Below are 18403 nucleotides of genomic sequence, written 5' to 3'. Positions count from 1 at the left end.
CCTGTCAGGGACTTGTGCAGAGCCACAAGGTCCCCCCTGAGCCTCCTCTGCTCCAGCCTGAGCCCCTTTCCAGCTCCCTCAGCTGCTCCTGGGGCTCCAGCCCCTTCCCAGCTCCGTTCCCTGCCCTGGACACGTTCCAGCCCCTCAGGGTCTGTGTTGTCCTGGGCCTGGAGGTGCCCCAGCAGTGGCAGCACAGGGGACAGGCACTGCCTGGATGACACCTCCCAGTTCAGATCTCTGCACCACCAAAAGTTTGCTTTGACCCAAGACTTTGAAATCCCAAAGCAAAAGATTCAGTTCTGGAAGAATGGAGGAGATCAGTGGTTGACAAAGCTCCAAAACTCACAAGGAGCAGACCCAGCCATCCTTGTCCAGGAGTGCAGGCGCTGGGAGCTTGGGAAGGCCTCTCCGAGGCCACACTGTGCCTCAGGAACTCTGCTGGCCTCTGCAGGGCTGCTCTGAGGGGAGCACAGCACAGCTGGCACCGCTGTGCCGGGCTATCCAGCACTCTCCTGGAACAGAAGCCTCTGTGATTATCTGCTAGAGCTGCAGCTCAGGGCAGTCTCACACCAGCAGAAGGTTTACAGGGAAGAAATTCCCCGTTTCCTGTGGTTCTGAAGGACTGCACTTTAACAGGGCCAGAGCTGGAGGTGGTGACACAGCAGGACCCATCCCCACCACCTTTAAGGGACCATTTTCCACATTGGAACACAACTGCTGTGCTTGAGCCACCACCCGAAAGAGTACTTGAAAATCAATAATAATAATAATAATAACAATAATAATACACCAAGAAATGCCATTGGTGTTCAGATTATATCAGCGTTTTATACAAATCTAGAAAGAATGGGACTCTGGGAAGTGGAATTTTTCAGATTGCCCAAGCACAACAAGAGAAACCTCCAGGTTCATTCCTAAAACTGCTCAACCTTGAAGAAATTCCTGCCAAGTCCACCAAGACCTATTTTACATTCTCTCCTTGTTTGAAGAAAGACTTTTAAAAAGTACAAAGGGCTCGTGACTGGAGAAGGATTTCTCCCATGAGCCCAAAGCAGGAGTGGGGACAGGAGCAGGGATTGCAGACTGTCCCTTGTTAGCACAAACCCTGTCCCTCCCAAAGGGATGGGAAGTTTGGCCTCTCAGCTGCCTCAGATCCATCTCACTGGACACAAAATTAGTATCTTGAACACTTTTAAGACACAGTAAAAGCCTCCTGGGGGCAGTGAAAGGGATCCAGCTGCTGCACAGGCAACCCAGAGCCAGCCTAGATCCAGGAAAATGCGACTGGCAAACTTCAGGGGTGGGAATGCCAGGAGCTACAACAAATTCCAGCCTCAACAGCTGATCATAAGAGACCTAAAGGATTCTCAAAACCTGGCTTTTCCAGATGTCTCTTTTAGTCCAAGAGCACCCTTCCCTCAGAAGCACAGGAATATAAAACCTCCCGTATCCAAAGGCTATGATGCCTTTGACAGGACAGCCTCGGAGACCCCTGATACTCTCACCTGCATCAACCCCAGACAAAAAGCAGCAGCAGCAGAGCCTCCTGTATCTGTCCCCTTTGTCCAAAAGCACCCCCAGGCCACAGCATTCCCTTGCTTGCCACGAGTGTGTCCCACTGGTGACCTCCAGCAGCATCAGCCAAGCATGGCTTAGGGAAGGGGGGCCGTGGGTGTTGCCAGCGTGGCAGCTCACCCCAAAACATCCATCCCCCAAATGCCTGCAGGTTCCTGACACCTCCTCTGACCCAAGGAGAGCTGGAGGAAGGGTGTTCATCCCTCAGCCCCACCTCCTTCACCAACTCCTACACCAGCTTTGCCATCCCAAGGGGAAAACAGCCCCTCCCCCCTCTCCCAAAAAGGGACCATAGAATGGTTTGGGTTGGAAGGGACCTCAAAGGTCAACCTGTCCCACTGGTGACCACTGCCAGAGGGCAGGGCTGGATGGGATCTTGGGAAGGAATTGTTCCCTGGGAGGGTGGGCAGGCCCTGGCACAGAGTGCCCAGAGCAGCTGGGGCTGCCCCTGGATCCCTGGCAGTGCCCAAGGCCAGGCTGGACATTGGGGCTGGGAGCAGCCTGGGACAGTGGGAGGTGTCCCTGCCCATGGCAGGGGTGGCACTGGGTGGGCTTTAAGGTCTCTCCCAATCCAAACCAGTCTGACATTCTGGGATTCTTTATTCACAGGAAAATTCAAGAAATCTGCGAGAACTTGGCCTTTCTAAGAGCTGTACTCAGGGTCAGCTCTGGCTGAAGGCTGGAAGGGAAGGTACCACCTGCACAAGGCTCCTCCTCAAGCACCCAGAACAAACCCAAAAGGTACCAGACAGAACTACAGACTGCTAGGAGCTGCATCTCTTTTCTGTTTTGTTTTCCTGAGACACTTTTCAGTCATTCAGGGCACATTCCCTTCTCCACATTTCCATTTGTCCCAACTGTCCCCTTGTGTGGGGCGAGTGTCACGTTACAAAGAAAGGAAAGCAAATTTTATCCTTGCCTGAACATATCCTGTACTTTGTTCCAGCTTAGACTTAATTTCAAAGCCCAACACTCTCCCAAGCCCTGCCAAAATCTAAAACAAACCAAAAAAAAAGGTGCACTTCAAATATAGATGTGTTTATTTTCCTCCATTTCACATGGGGTAATTCTACCAGCTCTGGTAACAGGTGAGAGAAGAATCAGCCCCCCAAACCTGATTCTCCCCATCTCTGCTCCTGATCAGGTGCTTCAGCTGTGCCAGCACATCAGAATTGCAGTCAGCTCTCCACCAGCTCCTGGCAGCTCTCACACAAAGGGACTTGAGCATCTTCTGCTGCCTGGACTCCTTCCTTTCACCTGGCTCTTTGCCCTTTATTTACAGGCATTTCCTAAGGAATTGATCAAGTCTAGGAGCCTTCTCTGTGCCTGGGTTGGGTCACTGGATTTATTCTGCTCACCCAGAGTAATTTGTTAGTTAGCAAAGTAATTTTTAATCTCCCCACGGCCGGTGTTTGATTTCTGTGGCACATTCCGGGGACTGCACCAGCGTCACCAGCCCCTGAGCCAGCTGTGGGCCGCTAGTGCCACCTGGAGTTGAACAGCTCCTCCCAAAGCCTGCCAGATCCCAAACCCTGGAGCACAGGGCCCGCAAAGCACCCAGCACCAGGTCTGTGCAACGGCTTGGGATCCCATTTCCACATGCTGGACACTGCCAAGGCTCAGCACAGAGAGCCAGGCTGAGCTGGGCACAAGAGCTGCAGGCACTGGGAACCTCAGCCCAAGAAGGGCCAGCAACAGCCACCAAATGCTTTTAGAAACCTCAGCTCCAGGTTGGTGAGCACCTGAAAAGCCCAGCCTCCAGTATTTTTTGCAATCAGCCTCTTGCCTGCCCTTCCCCGCTGAAAACCACAGGCCAAAGCACAGCTTTAGCTGCAGCAGTAAGTCAGAGCACAACAGTTTAAGCGGCTGCTGCAGCAGCCCAGACTATTTCAGATAAGAGCTGTCTCTTAATGCACCACTTGTCTTTGGAGACACATAAAATAGAGGTGTCCTGGCCACCCTGGGGCTAAATTGTAGCTTTCCTTAACCAGGAAGGACAGAACCAACTGGACTGCAGCAAAACTGGCCTTGTGGGACAGAATGATTTATCCAATGTCAGTGGGGTCATCATTAACCCATTGCCACCGTGCTGCCAGGCAGGGAGAGCAGGGATTTGTTTGGTCCTGTTGCAGCATGAGAGAGCAGAGAGCATGGCAGAAACACAGTGTGAGCAGCTTCAGAAATCACAGAATCATGGATGGTCTGGTCTGAAGGGACCTAAAGCCCACCCAGTGCCACCCTTGCCATGGGCAGGGACACCTCCCACTGTCCCAGGCTGCTCCCAGCCCCAATGTCCAGCCTGGCCTTGGGCACTGCCAGGGATCCAGGGGCAGCCCCAGCTGCTCTGGGCACCCTGTGCCAGGGCCTGCCCACCCTCCCAGGGAACAATTCCTTCCCAAGATCCCATCCAGCCCTTCCCTCTGGCACTGGGAAGCCATTCCCCCTTGGAGCCTCCTCAGCCAACACTCAGCTCTCAGGGCTTTGGGTTCACTGCTCCTGTTCCACCCCTGCCCCGTGGAGGGAAGCGCATCAGAGCCCACCTGGGGCTGCTGAACAACCCCTGTGGAGGGGCAGGGCTGATGGAGGTGGCTGGAACAGACACATCACGTCTGAGCTCTGAACAGCTCAGGCAGGCAGGGCAGTGATTAATCCCTCTCCCAGCTGCCAGCATCCAGCAGGATGTTTGGCTTCAGTCTGACCATCAGCATCAATAAAACATTTGGCAAACCCAGGAGCAGCCATGACTAACAATGGCACCAACCCCAGCAGAGCACAAAGTCATGGTCAGCCACTGAGTCATGGAACAGCCTGACTGGAAGGGACCCCCAGGGATCAGCCAGTGCAGCCCCTGGCCCTGCACAGACACCCCAACAACCCCACCCTGGGCACCCCTGGGAGCTCCTGGAGCTCTGGCAGCCTCGGGGCCGTGCCCATTCCCTGGGGAGCCTGGGCAGTGCCCAGCACCCTCTGGGGGAAGAACCTTTCCCTAATACCCAACCTGACCCTCCCTGACACACAGAAGGGTGTTTTGGTTTCTTTGTTTGTTTTACAGAAAAAGAAAACTCCAGTGTGTTCTTCTACTTCCACCTTTCCTATTGATACAGCAGCTTGGGACTCCCTCTAAAGCTCACCAAGGATTTAAATGCACTTCCTGAGAAATCAGGAACACTGGAAAGGCTCACGAGTCCTTCACGCTGTACCAAATCCTCCTGGCACCCAGGCCAAGCAAAAGCAACTTTCAGCCCAGAAAGGATTTGTGCCAACAATCTATGAGCAACCCTGAAAAGCAACGTGAAATTGGGCTGTGTTCACTGAGCACCACAGGAAATGTGAACATGGAAAGTTCGTTCCTATTTTCGGTTTATTTCATTCATTTCAGGCTGCCTGAACACACAAACGACTGAAGCACCAACAGGAGCGCTGCAAAGCCACCACACAACACTGCCAGCCTCTCCCCCGGGCACTGGGTACTCACCAAAGCCTCAGGGCTGGGTTGGTGGTTTAGGCAGGGCTGGGCACTGATGGAATTGGAATCGTGTTGTCTCTGGCTGCGACTTTCAAAGGCAGCTATTGCTGAGTACCTGTTATCAAGGTAGCTGCAAGCACGCAGCTCCAAGGGCTCACACCTCTGCAATCCAAGGGGGAGGCTAAATTTAGCCAAAATTCAATGCCAGGGCTAAAATAGAAACCTTTGCTTAAGCACTATTCCCTTTACCTCCAGGAAGGTAAACTGCTTTGAAGGTGAATCCACAGTGAGCACCACAATGGTCTGAGGAGATGCTGCTCCAAGGAAAACCTCTGTTATGCAACTGCAGCATCAAAGAACAGCTCTCTGGTGAACCACTAATACTCATTTTCCTTCTCTTGGGCTAATTATGCCCTCAGGGATACTCTTGAAAAGACACTGAGCTTCCACCCAGAGCAACCAGTTGGTGCAAAATAAATGAGACAATCTTTTGACTATACTGCACTCGTTATTTTAGGGAGAGTGATGCTGAGGGAAGAAGGGAATTGTTTTGTGGCTACAAAAATAAAAGCCGTCCTGGAGTGTTATTTACAGGAAAAAATGTTATATGACATAAAAAAAAATAATGCAGCATCTCTTTTTCACAGCTGAGTGACCACTGAAGATCTTGATGAGCAGCAGAGGAGGGAGAGCTGGGAGAGGCAGCTGGGCTGTAAGGACATAACAGTTTAGAGTCTGCCAAAGTGCAGAGTTATGTGAGCAGATCCTACCAGTGGCTGCAGCACCAGCGCTACCCTGAGCACTGCAGGAAGGGAGAAACGCAGACCCACTTACCTGGGTAATGAACTCCTGTCCCTAGAGTACCACGAGGCAATCAGAGCTCTCTGGGGAGCCTTCTTTGTGTCAAAAAAATTACGGTAGGAAGGTGACCTTCCCTCCAGCACTGCTTTCGTTTTCAAATGGCCACTTTGTACAAAAGCACAGTTCCATTGCCACCCCAAACCCAAACCAGCAGGGAGTGGTGAGACTGAGCTGGGGAAATGCTCCAGCCACCACACCGGGCACAGGGCCAGCACAGAGCCCTGCCCCACTCCCCTGCTTCATTCAGTAGCTCAGAATTCATTCATTTTAGTAACTAAAAACAAAAGGCTGCCACCTTAAACCCAAAACTAAGTAAAATAGAAATAAAATACACTCAGATACATGACAAACAAAACCAAAGTAGCTGCCACCATACCACAGCCTGCAGGACTGAGGCTGAACAGGTGGATTGATCCCAGGCCTGCCCTGCTCCCAGCCAGCAGCAGCTCCCTGAGGGACACGAGGAGAAGGCGAAGTCTCGGCCACTCCTGGCTGAGCCTTTTTTGGGTCATTCCTTCCAACCACAACGTTCAAGAATGGCTCTTTGCTTCCCAGCAGTGCCAAGGCTGATGGAGAGCCAGTGACCAAAGCTGTCAGCCACTGGTGGGCAGAACACTGCAGGCACCAGCAGAGCTCAGGCCACAGAGCAGCCGAGCTCCCGGGAGCAGCAGTGCTGGGGGGCTGGACTCGCCCAGGACAGGCCAGGGCTCCAGAGCTCAGCTCTCAGTGACACAGGGACATTCTCAGCAGCTTCAGGAGAGATGCCCAGGGCAGTGGGAGAGTGCCCATCCCTGGAAGTGCTGAATAAATGTGAGGATGTGGCACCTGAGGTCACGGTTTAGTGTTGAACATGGGGGTGGTGTTGGGTTGATGGCTGAGCTTGATGACCTTAAAGACCTTTCCAACCTTAGCAATTCCACTATAACCCTGATTTAGCAAGCAAACCAAGCACACTCCATCCTTAGAGAGAAAAGAAATCAGACTAAACTCCCTTTAGTCTCCATGTGAGCAGCAAAAAGAAGCTCCCATCAGCCTTCTCCTGGCTCTGCCACTCCCAGCTGAGGCTCCTGAACTGCAGGGCTCAGTCTGGCTCTCCTCATGTTGGTCCTTGGCTTTAAAAGAAGACATTAAATCCACTCCAACTGCTCTCATTGGAGAGCTGCTGATCTCAACATCCAGTGGATGGTTAAAATTAGTTTGAATTACTTCCTCTTCTGGAAACAGAGGTTCAGCAACAAATCAGAGTTTGAAACTGAGATAAAAGCAAGGGACTGAGATGCAAAACAAATGCAAAGCTGATCTTTAAATATTCTCTGAAAAACCTACACTGAGGGAGCTCGGGACTGTGGGACCATTGGCATCTATCTCGAGCTGCCCCAGCAGATACATCAAACCCTGGGAGCTCCAGGCACTGCATGAGGAGCTGCCCAGGAGCCAGCAGAGTGTCCTGGGGACCAGGAGGGCCACTGGGATCCTGGGGGCATCAGGAAGAGCATTCCCAGCAGGTCAGGGAGTGATCCTGCCCCACTGCTGAGCCCAGTGAGGCACCTCTGCAGTGCTGTGTCCAGCTCTGGGCTCTACAGCTCAAGAAAGACCAGGAGCTACTGGAGAGGGTCCAATGGAAGCCACAAGGATGATTTGGGGTCTGGAGAATCTCCCTGGTGGGGAGAGACTGTGGGAGCTGGGCCTGGTCAGTCTGGATAAGGGAAGGCTGAGAGGGATCCCATCAATCCATAAACTATCCCTGGGGGTGTCAGAGGACGGTGCCAGGCTCTGGTCAGTGGTGCCCAGGGACAGGATGAGGAGCAATGGCCATGAACTGAACCACAACAAATTCCACCTCCACAGAGGAAGAACCTCTTCCCACAGAGTGGCAGAGCTCTGGAACAGCTGCCCAGAGCAGGCCTGGAGTCTCCCTCCACGGCCACATCCCAAACCCACCTGGACACACCCCTGTGCCACCTGCCTCGGCGCTGTTGGACTGGGTGATCTCCTGAGGGCCCATCCAGCCCCAGCCACTCCGTGTGTCCTGTCTGTGCTTCAGGCCTGTCAGGAGGGCCCAGGGCAGCCCCTCACACACACAGAGCTCCTGCCACTGCTCTGCTCAAATCCAGCACCAAGGCTCTGAGCTGTGCCCAGCTGCTCCGGGCAGAGCCTCACCTTGCTTTGTGAGTGCCTCCCTCAGGGCCGGGGTGATCATCTCTCTCCTCTCAGCCTCCTCCTTCCTCCCCGTTCCAGCAGCTCCTTCCTCCAGCTCCCGCTCTCTCTGTTTGAAGACAGGGAATTACAGCCAGTTAGCAGCAGGCATCACTCCAAACACGGGCACAGCCACACCTGCTGGACTGCACTGGGGTGAGTGCCCACACTGCAATTCCTGCCTCTGGGTAAGCCTGCATTTCATCCCTCTTCCCATCAGCAACTTAGGACAGTAAACTGGAAAAGAAAAGCCCTACAGCACACGAGATTTGTCCCACTGACACAGCAATAAAATGCCCAAGGATATTTTAACGGGCAGGGTGTGAAAACTCATCCAAGAGTGACTCCAGGTTTTCAGGCCAAGTGTTTCACGAGTGCACAATAACCTCACAATGACCAAACCAGCGTGTGCCTGGGGTGGCACTGCTTGGGAGAGCTCAGGGGAGAGCCCCCAGGAGCCTGCAGAGCTCTGCACGAGGCCCCTGAGGCAGCAGCCACCTGCACCACCAAAATTCAGCCACACCACAGGCCTGCAGGAAAAGGCTGCAGCCCCTCCCCACAGCCAGCTCCAGCAGCAGCCCATGCAAGTCTGGCTTCCAGCTGCTTTCCACACACAGCTAAGCCCTGGGCAGGAGTGTCAGATACCGGGATAAAGTCATAAGCACGAGCAGCAAACCCTGGCACGTAACAAGCAGTGACTCCCCTGCTGTGCAAGTGTCACTGCTGAGACTTTATGGGTGTTTATTGTTTCATGTCTGCACAAAGAAGCATCAAAGTGGAAATAATTACTTGGGTATTTCATGCAACTTGTAATCTGTCAGTCCTTTATGGCTTTTATTGAAGGAGTTATGGATAAACAACAAACAAAAACCAGCAGAGGACATTTTGTCTTGACAGTCTATTTCACATCCAAGCCTCTTTTGTGCCAAAGCCATGGAAAAGATAATGGGAATGCCTCCAGTTTGAGTCTCCCCACCAATCGTCAGCATCACTAAGGAAACCAGTGCTCCTGACTTGCCAAACTGCTCATCACAAACAGGGAGAGGAATCTGGCTGCTCCTGCATGCAAACAGACTGCTTCTGCACCTGAGCAACACTTCAGAGAATGAAAGGTGCCTCCAAAGAAAAATGAATTTCAATATTAAAACCCACACACACAGAGGTTCAAGGGCAAAACAGAGCTCCTAATAAACATCTGAGAAGGAAATAGGAGAGTGAAACATTTAGGGACACATTATTACTGTCCCTACTCATTTTGGATCAAATTGTGCTCACAGTCTCAGGGATGTTGTTCAGAAATGTATTTTTCAACAAGCAGTACCACAACATGGTCCTTTCTGAAGGAGAAAGCTGTATCCATCCTGCACTTCCTTCCACTCAGCTTCCTGAGCTTCTAGGCAGGACTTCATTGATTTCTGTAACACATCAAAACTCCCCTGGAAGCCTACATCTAATAATTAATTGCCATTTAGTGGGTTTTAAAGCTCATTTCTTGAGCCTTGATCTTAATTTATCAGCAAGACTCTTCAACAGTAAAATATTAATATTGCTGGGAAAGCTTCATGCATAAGAAGGAAGGAGATAACAGATGAAGTCTTCATCTTCCAAGTGTTAAATAAAGAGTTTGCTCTGCCACAAGCCATCACTTAACCCAGAACCAGGCCTTAGCACAGACTGAGACCTGGGCCAGAGGATGGTGGCCCTGCCCATGGCAGGGGAGTGGAACTGGAGGAGCTTTAGGGTCCCTTCCCACCCAAATCACTCCCTGATCCTGTGACTTGGAGGCCCTCAAAGTCCTAAGCAGGATTTCAGCGTGGACACCTCCTGGCCTGTGCTCTACCAGCTCAGGCCAGGTCAATCCTCCCAGAAGAACTAAATCTACATTATGGAGGACATCCTAATATTAAAAATGCAGCCTTTAATCTAATTCTAAATGAGACACCCCATCCAAGAGAGCCTTCAAACACAGACAAGTCCTTCTGCATGGAGAGTATTTGCCTTTCTACCTCACCGCCACTGCAGCACCTGAATGGAACAACATCCCAATTCCATCCTGGCAGGGCACAAATACAGTTCGATGATCATTTTCCCTTCACTGAGAGGATCATAATTTTCCCTGCCCACATCCTGATGTGAGAGCCTTAAACAAAACAATGCTTTGTTTCTCCCTGCCCTGCAATCCCCGACCTGTTCACTTCGGCAGGGGATTGGCTTCACGCACTCCTGGTGAGAAATGGCATTCACTGCACAGGGATTTTTACTTATTTGCTTAATAAACCTTACAAATCTGTTATTTAGGGTTGGTGAGGAGAGAACAAAGTTAACTTTACACAGAGCAAACGTCTCCAGTTGTGGTGATTTAGCAGAAAGCCCTGCAGTAAATCCAAGGCAAATCACTGTCTTTCCATAGCAAATCAAGCAAGCAGTGACAAGAGCCAGCTTTTCAGGGCCTTGAAATACTTCACTGCCAAAAACTGGACCTGCAGCTCACAAAGGAGTGAGCCCAGAGATGAGGAAAACCTCTGGATACACCCCAATTCCTTGGAAGGCTCAGCACAGCTCCACTGCAGGCCGGAGGGGTTTGGTTCTGAAAAAAGGCAGCTGAACCTCAGGTTTGATCCCCTGCTCTGCAGCTGAAGGGAAAAGGAATCCCTTCCCTTTCTCTCTCACACAGGCAAAACAACAAGCAGAGGCAGCACATTCCCAAGGCAAGGAAAACACAACTTCCATGGACCAAGAGCCCCTGACATGAGTGAGGGCCTCAGCATTCCCTGCCCCAGGACAAATCCCAGTGCCAGTGTTTCAAAGGGCTTCCTCCAAACCTGCCTTCCAAACTCAGCCACAGCCACCCCAAAGGTCACCACCAGGATGTGCCACTGCCACTTGTCCTCCTCTCCAAAGTGCTCTCTCCAGGATGTCCAGGTGCCCGATACCTCCCTGTGTTTCCCACCTGATCCATCAAACACTCTTCAAACTGATCGTGCAGGGGGAGAAAAATAAAAAAGGCACCAGAACTCCACACAAAGGCTGGGAGAGCTGGGGCTGTGCAGCCTGGGAAAGAGGAGGTTGTGTGGAGACCTCACAGCACCTTCCAGGGTCTGGAGGGACCAGGGAAGGCAGAGAGGGACCCTGCCTCAGGAACTGGAGGGACAGGACAAGGAATAACAGGTTCAAACTGACAGAGGGGAAATTAAGGTTGGATATTAAGGAGAAATCCTTCCCTGTGAGGGTGGGGAGGCCCTGGCACAGGGTGCCCAGAGAAGCTGTGGCTGCATCCCTGGAAGTGCCCAAGGCCAGGCTGGAGGGGGCTTGGAGCAGCCTGGGACAGGGGAAGGTGTCCTTGCCCACGAACAAGATGAGCTTTAAGGTCCCTTCGAACACAAATCATTCTATGATTCCCTAAATTAACTTAATTTAGCACTTTTAGCCTCATGGCTCTATTTACCAATGTGCCATGGCAGGGGAAAAAAGCTCCCCCAAAAGCTTTTACTGTCAGAAAAAAATTTACACCCAATTATGACTCAACTTCTTCCATGGTTAACCTCCCAGTGGTCAGAGAAAGGGAACCCCTGGCCTTGCCAAGATTTACAGCCTCATCCATCTACAGGCTCCAGGATCTTTTCCCAAATAAAAGGCACAAGCACTAAGCAAACAAGAACACACCAGGGCTGGAGCCAGCACTAACAGAACAGCCCTGAGGGCAACACTGGCCAGGCTGTCAGGAAAAGCTGCCTGGCAGCAAGAAGAATTAGCAACACTTCCCCAGGGGCTGGGGAATGAACTGTTGAAGTTCATGAATTACATGAATGGAGAGTTAAAGGTCACGGAGCAGAGCTCTGGAAGCAATGCTCCAGGGGCAGCAGGACAGCCAGCAGTGCTGACAGCTCCTGCCCTCGCTCAGCTCATCTGGCAGGGGCACCACTGGCAGGAACCCGTGGGGATTTGGGAAGTTGACGGGACACCAGGCTGCCCACAGGAATGGCACTCCTTTCCTGACAAAACAACCTTCCTGTCAGGCTAAAACACACGGAGAAGAAGGGGACAGGGAGCCCAGTCCACAATGATACCCCTGAACACAAGCAGAGGAGCAGAGGGTGCATGTGGGGACTGTCCTGCTGCAGCAACAGAGCTGTGGCTGTCACAATTCAGCTGTGGCTGTCACAATTCAGCTGTGGCACACAGAGACAGAGCTGCAATTTGCTCAGCCCATGGATGAACACCCTGTCAATCCCACAGCACCCTGGCCCTCGCTGCTGTCAGTCACCAGCAGAGACAGCCTGGAGCTCCTGCAGCAGAGAGGAGAACTGGGAGCTCAGAGTGAGCGAGCTGTGAACCTGCAAACAGCCCAACAGACAGAGAATCTTATTAGAAACAGCTGCCAGAATCTACATAATCACAGGCTACACACCCACCCCAGCAGTGCCCAGTGAAGCACAACGAGCTGAGAGCAGCACAGCTGAGATGGGAACGGGCAATGCAGTACCTGGCCACGACTGAAACATCAGCTGGCTGGGGCAGAAGGAAAAATTGGGGCAGGTGCTCTCAAAAAGTGGCCCCAAAGTCACAGAATCATGGAATGGATTGAATTGGGAGAGGCCTTAAAGCCCCTCCAGTGCCACCCCTGCCATGGGCAGGGACACCTCCCACTGTCCCAGGCTGCTCCCAGCCCCAATGTCCAGCCTGGCCTTGGGCACTGCCAGGGATCCAGGGGCAGCCACAGCTGCTCTGGGCACCCTGTGCCAGGGCCTGCCCACCCTCCCAGGGAACAATTCCTTCCCAATATCCCATCCAGCCCTGCGCTCTGGCACTGGGAAGTCATTCCCTGTGTCCTGTCCCTCCAGCCCTCTCCATCTTCCTTGTAGACTCCCTTCAAAATGGGGAAAGTCCCTGAGAAGTTGTGACTGATACCAAAAAAAACCAAAGAACCCCCAACTTCAGAAGGAGGACTTTTCTCTCCTGAAGGAGAAACCCCTGTGAGCTTTGAATAAGGAGGTGGAAGCCCATCTCCCTCCCTATGCTGTAGGATAACAGAAGGTCCCTGCTGTTACCCTGAGGCAGCAGCTCCCAGCTCCCACCTAAACGAAGGAAAACACACCTGCAGCTCCACCCTCACAGGGGGAATTTTCCATTTCCTTTTGTCTGAAAAGCCAGTGCTGAGATTTTTGGACATTTACAGCAGCATTTTACATCCCAAAGTCCTGCAGACAAGCAGTGACAGGAGCTTCTGCTGCCATCCAAGTGAATCAGCCTGAAAGGGCACCGTGCATCTTCTGTGAGATGCAGAGGGAAACATGATCCCACCAACGTCATCTTCTGGGAGGTTCAACATCAGCCCAAGTCCTCGAGGACAAAAACCTCCCAGGTCACAACTTTCCAATCCATCTGCAGGGCTGCAGAGGGGGTGCAGAGTGTTGTGCTGAGCTGCAGCAGCTGCTCTGCTGTAGGGCAGCTTTTACAAGGTGCTGCTGAAGCACAGCTCCAACTCACACACTGCTGAGGGGCCCTGCCAGGGTTTGTCTGATTTGGGAGACCTCCTTGGACAAGGCAGGAAGATTGATTTTCAAAGGAGCCAAAGGAGTCAAAACTAACACTCTGTCTGTGTCCACCCAGAAGTGGCTGCTTATACTTGAAAACTGAGCCATATTTTCACATTTCTTTCTTCTGTGCTTCAAAAATCCCAACTGAAGCCAAGTTAACACAGTTTAACAAGTTTCCCAAATGCCCCAGTTCAAACCAGTAAGATTTTCCATTCAGTCTCTTCCACTCTCTCACACAGAGCAGGCAGCAGACATCCTTCCACACTCTTGCCATCCTTTGCAAATTCTTTTTTAAATGGCTCTGTAAAGACTTCTCCATTCCATTTCTTTGTTTTCCTTGGAGTTCAGGACTAAAGAACATTTCATTTCAACAGCAATTTTTCAAGTGTTCAAAATAACACAGAATCCCAGAATGGTTTGGGCTGGAAGGGACCTTCAAGACCATCCAGTGCCACCCCTGCCATGGGCAGGGACACCTCCCACTGTCCCAGGCTGCTCCCAGCCCCAATGTCCAGCCTGGCCTTGGGCACTGCCAGGGATCCAGGGGCAGCCCCAGCTGCTCTGGGCACCCTGTGCCAGGGCCTGCCCACCCTCCCAGGGAACAATTCCTTCCCAAGATCCCATCCAGCCCTGCCCTCTGGCAGTGGGGAGCCATTCCCTGGGTCCTGTCCCTCCATTCCTTGTCCCCAGTCCCTCTCCAGCTCTCCTGGAGCCCCTTTAGGCCCTGCAAGGGGCTCTGAGCTCTCCCTGGAGCCTTCTCCTCTCCAGGTGAGCACCCCCAGCTCTCCCAGCCTGGCTCCAGAACAGAGGGGTTCTGCTGCATTGATCTGTAGAATTTGGGGAATTCTGCCCAACTCTGTCATTAGACAGGCAGGAAGCTCAAAAAATGCACAGGAAAATAAAAAACAAACCACCTGAGAAATGGAACAGAAAGCTGGTGAGAAATGGTGAGCAGGAGGGCTGGGCTGCTTCAGGGTCAGTCCTGACCATCTCCACCAAAGGATGTGGTCAGGAAAACGCTGCAAATAAACACTCAGAGCTTTCAAATGCCTTTACCAAGGAAGCCACTGCCACACCACATGTCAGAGACTGAATGTCCAGCCAAAGGTTACATTAAAATTATTTTTGGGGCTTTTTTTTCCTCTTTTATCACTCACAAGCCTTACTCAGAAAAAGCCTCAAGATCTCTCGTAATTTTATTTAGCAATTGTAATCCTTTCCATTAGCCAGGGTTTGGAAAAAAAAGATTTGAACCCAGGAAAGGAGAAGGGTGAAGTGTCCCTGTGGCAAATCCTGCTCTTAATGATAGAAGTAGTCCCCAAGAAGTTAAATTATTTTTCTTAAAGCTCATTTTAAAACGTAGGCACACATTGAATTCTGAGCCAGAGTAGCACAGGTTGGAATCCAGCCCTGAAACAGCTGCTGCAGGTAAGGGCATGTTTTTCATGAAGGAATCCTTCACCCATTAAAAGCTGAAGTTTTTGGGGCTGTCCATATCAGTTTTAACTGACAGTTACGTACACAAATTTTATTCCATTTGGTTAAAATATCAGTGACTATTCTCTCCTCCTTCAAACAGTTTCTACCTGTAGCACAAAGTTGCACATGACCCTTGGTCTGTAAGGCTTAGGCCTGAAATACCTCATTGCCCACTGCCCCACTCCAACCCAACTCAGCTTCCTTAAGAGTTTCTTCAGCCCGGGCTGCAAGGTTTGGGCTTCCACAGCAGCCCCAGACTCCAAGGGTTCCCAGGAAATGTTGGAAGGGGTGGGATTTACAAATGGCTAACACAGGGTGACTTTCCAGGGATTTACAGTGGCAAAGGGGACAGGAAAGCTCCCGTGCAGCAGATGGATACAGAGGGACACAAACTCACTGAACACACCCTGGGGTAGGCTTTGGTTCCTTGGTGTGTTCCAATCATGCCCCTCTCTCTTTACATTGCAAATGAGCCTGTCAGCATCCTCCCACTGCTTGTTTTAGGAAACGTGAGCACTAATCTCAAAGTTGTGTCAACAAAATATGCTCATTTGATTGCTTGCAAATCCATCAAAATAGGGAATCAGGATATTATTATTGCTGTTACTCATGCCTGAAGTTTATAAATATGAAGGTTAATAAAGTGATTCCGTTCCCTGGGAATGGGTGTAGATGGATCTGTCCTCTCAGCTGATCTCCCAGCTGGGAGAGATAACCCGCACCAAGAACCACTGTCCCTGTCATTAATGGCACCTTGCAGGCCTCAAACACCATCAGAGTCCACTTTCCCTGATAAATCCACATCGGGGAGGAACTCTGGAGGACAGGCAAAGTGTGCCACAACTGCAAAGCTCCAAAGTCTACCTAGTGCTTAAATGCACTAAAAACCATCAGCACATACGATGGGATCTGGTAAACTCGTGGAAATTGCTGCTGTATCAGGCACCAGGTAATAAATTTGAATATACTACCACTATATATCCAACCTCGTGTCAATTTGGGCTCAGTGTGCAGAAGGCACCATCACCACGAATTGTGTAACTTCACACCCAGCAGCCCTTTAAAAATCCATCTCTTCTCTAACTCAGAGTCTGTAATAGCTGGAACTCAACCAGGTAGAGAGGTTCTGGCATTCCCTTGGAACTCCTGAACCCATCTGCCTGGTCCAAATGATGCAAGAATTCAGTACCTGCTTCAAGCCCTTTGACAATACTTTACAAAGTGCACTGAACCTGCAGAACATGGGGGAGAAAGCTGTAAAACAAAGCTCAGCCTTGATTTCCATCAATGCAAACAACAAAAGACAGATGCAAAATTAAATTAAGACCACCTGCAGAGATGTGAGCAAGCATTGCTTAGATCACCTCACCTCCACAGCCTCACTCTGCCATCCCAGAAAAGGCAGGACAGTAAGGAATTCTGACTCTCTGTGCCTGCACAGCTGTCTTACCTGCTAGCGAATTGCACAAGAGGCAATTCATGCAGAAGAGATGAAAGCTGGACCCAAATCCATTCCAAATTAACTATAATGCACAAGGCAGAACTTGCTGTTCTACACCCCATAGGCAGAGGGGTGAACACCCAACACTGACACCCACAGAACTGCTGCTGGAAAGTGTCAGGCACATTCCAAACCCAAGGAACTCTGAGCAGGAAGAACTGTCTGTGATATAACCCTGAAGATACACAAGTTTCTCTCAGACTTGCTCACCTGTGTGTGACCAGTTCAGATCCCAAAGCCCAGAGCACTTGGCTGTGTGGGCAAGGATCCCTGCAGGACAACAGGTCACCTCAGGGTGAAACAACAGCGTCACACTCATTTTACACAGTTCAGCATTTCATGAGAGGCAAAATGGCTAAAATGGCCAAAGGGAGAACGATTCACCTGGCACAGGAAACCTCTCAGTGCACAGACTCGGAGCCTAGAAAGGGGATGGGACTTCAACAGGGGTGCACTTATGCACACTCAGAATGAGCTCTCAGGCCCACACCAACACCTGCCCTCTCAGGATTTAATCCTTTGCAGGAGGGCAGCATTCAGCTCTCACAGCTGAACAACTCTGCCAGCTCCTGCAGGAAAAGGCTCAAAGGATCAACACCTGCAGGTTCCAGCTCTAGGTGAGGGTCTGTGCTCAGACAGCAGCTGCCCCTCTGATCAGGGGTGGCACTTGGGTCACAGCCACAGGAATCTGATCTGCAGAGACACAGTCACTGCAGAACAAAGCACATCCAACACCCAGGCCTCTCCCTGCTCCAGCAGAGCAACAGGGAGGCTGAGGAGAAAGGAGTTTGGATCTTGCCCCAGCCAAAGGCACAGACAGCAGAGAACTTTCCCTGTCTGTCTGTAACCCACACCACGCTGACCTCAGCACTGACTTCTTCCAGTGAACAGCAGGACGTATTTTATTGCTGTGCTCGCTTTGTGTTTGTAAAGTGGACTATGGTGTGTGGTTTTCCTGGATTACACTGCTCCTCGATCATGGCGTTGCTGTATTCTGGCGGTCAGTGAAAGCCCGAAGCCCAGTTCTTCACAGAGCTTTGGCAGGGCCCGAGCACCGCCCCGGAGCAGCGGCCGCAGCACGCACGGTTCCCTTTTGGCCGCTGACCTCTAGTGGCGAGCGCAGGAGAGAGGAGACAGGAACGACGTGTTCCGTGAGGAACTGCGGTCCCTTCTCCCTCCGAAGGGAAGGCACAAGGCTCCCCCGCCCTTCCTCACGAGCTGCAGCCACAGGCCCCTACCGGCTCCGGGACAGAGCCCTCTGTCCACGGCAGCCGGTCTTGCCCCATCGCCGGGGCTCCTCTCCTCACAGAGCTGGTTGCAAACAGCAGCAAGTGCTTGATTTACCTCCTTCCCCTCCCCAAGGTGGGGAACAGAGATCCCCGGGCTCCCCTTGTAAGCTCCTGCCCTCCAAGCACACATCCTCCTGTGAGCCTGGCCTCAGGTGGCCCAGCAGTGCCAGCTCAGCTCAGCCCACTGAGGACACTGTTACATTTGCATAGGGTCATAGAGCAGCTGGCATCGGAAGGGACCTCAGAGATCATCTCCTTCCACACCCCTGCCAGGGGCAAGGACACCTTCCACTGTCCCAGGCTGCTCCCAGCCCCAGTGTCCAGCCTGGCCTTGGGCACTGCCAGGGATCCAGGGGCAGCCCCAGCTGCTCTGGGCACCCTGTGCCAGGGCCTGCCCACCCTCCCAGGGAAGAATTCCTTCCATATCTCAATCTAAACCAATACTTAAACCTAGTAACCAATCTGTAAAAAGCTCCAGCTGACTCTGGCAGCAACTTCT

General features: G+C 51.8%; 1 protein-coding gene across 1 annotated transcript in view; it reads right to left on the bottom strand.

Moving 5' to 3' along the window:
- Positions 1-18403, bottom strand: part of LOC121663842 (S-adenosyl-L-methionine-dependent tRNA 4-demethylwyosine synthase TYW1-like) — a 79084-nt gene that overhangs the window by 54270 nt on the left and 6411 nt on the right. Inside the window, 1 exon segment of the mRNA XM_042026580.1 lies at positions 8063-8168. Coding sequence (XP_041882514.1) covers positions 8063-8168 — 106 coding nt within the window.

The sequence above is a fragment of the Corvus kubaryi genome, unplaced genomic scaffold (genome assembly GCF_017639235.1).
Source record: "Corvus kubaryi isolate FWS band 111438036 unplaced genomic scaffold, C.kubaryi_AGA036_p1.0 37284, whole genome shotgun sequence".
NCBI classification, from domain to species: domain Eukaryota; kingdom Metazoa; phylum Chordata; class Aves; order Passeriformes; family Corvidae; genus Corvus; species Corvus kubaryi.
Note: the sequence above shows the minus strand (reverse complement) of the source record. Positions and strands in the feature narration are given on the sequence as shown.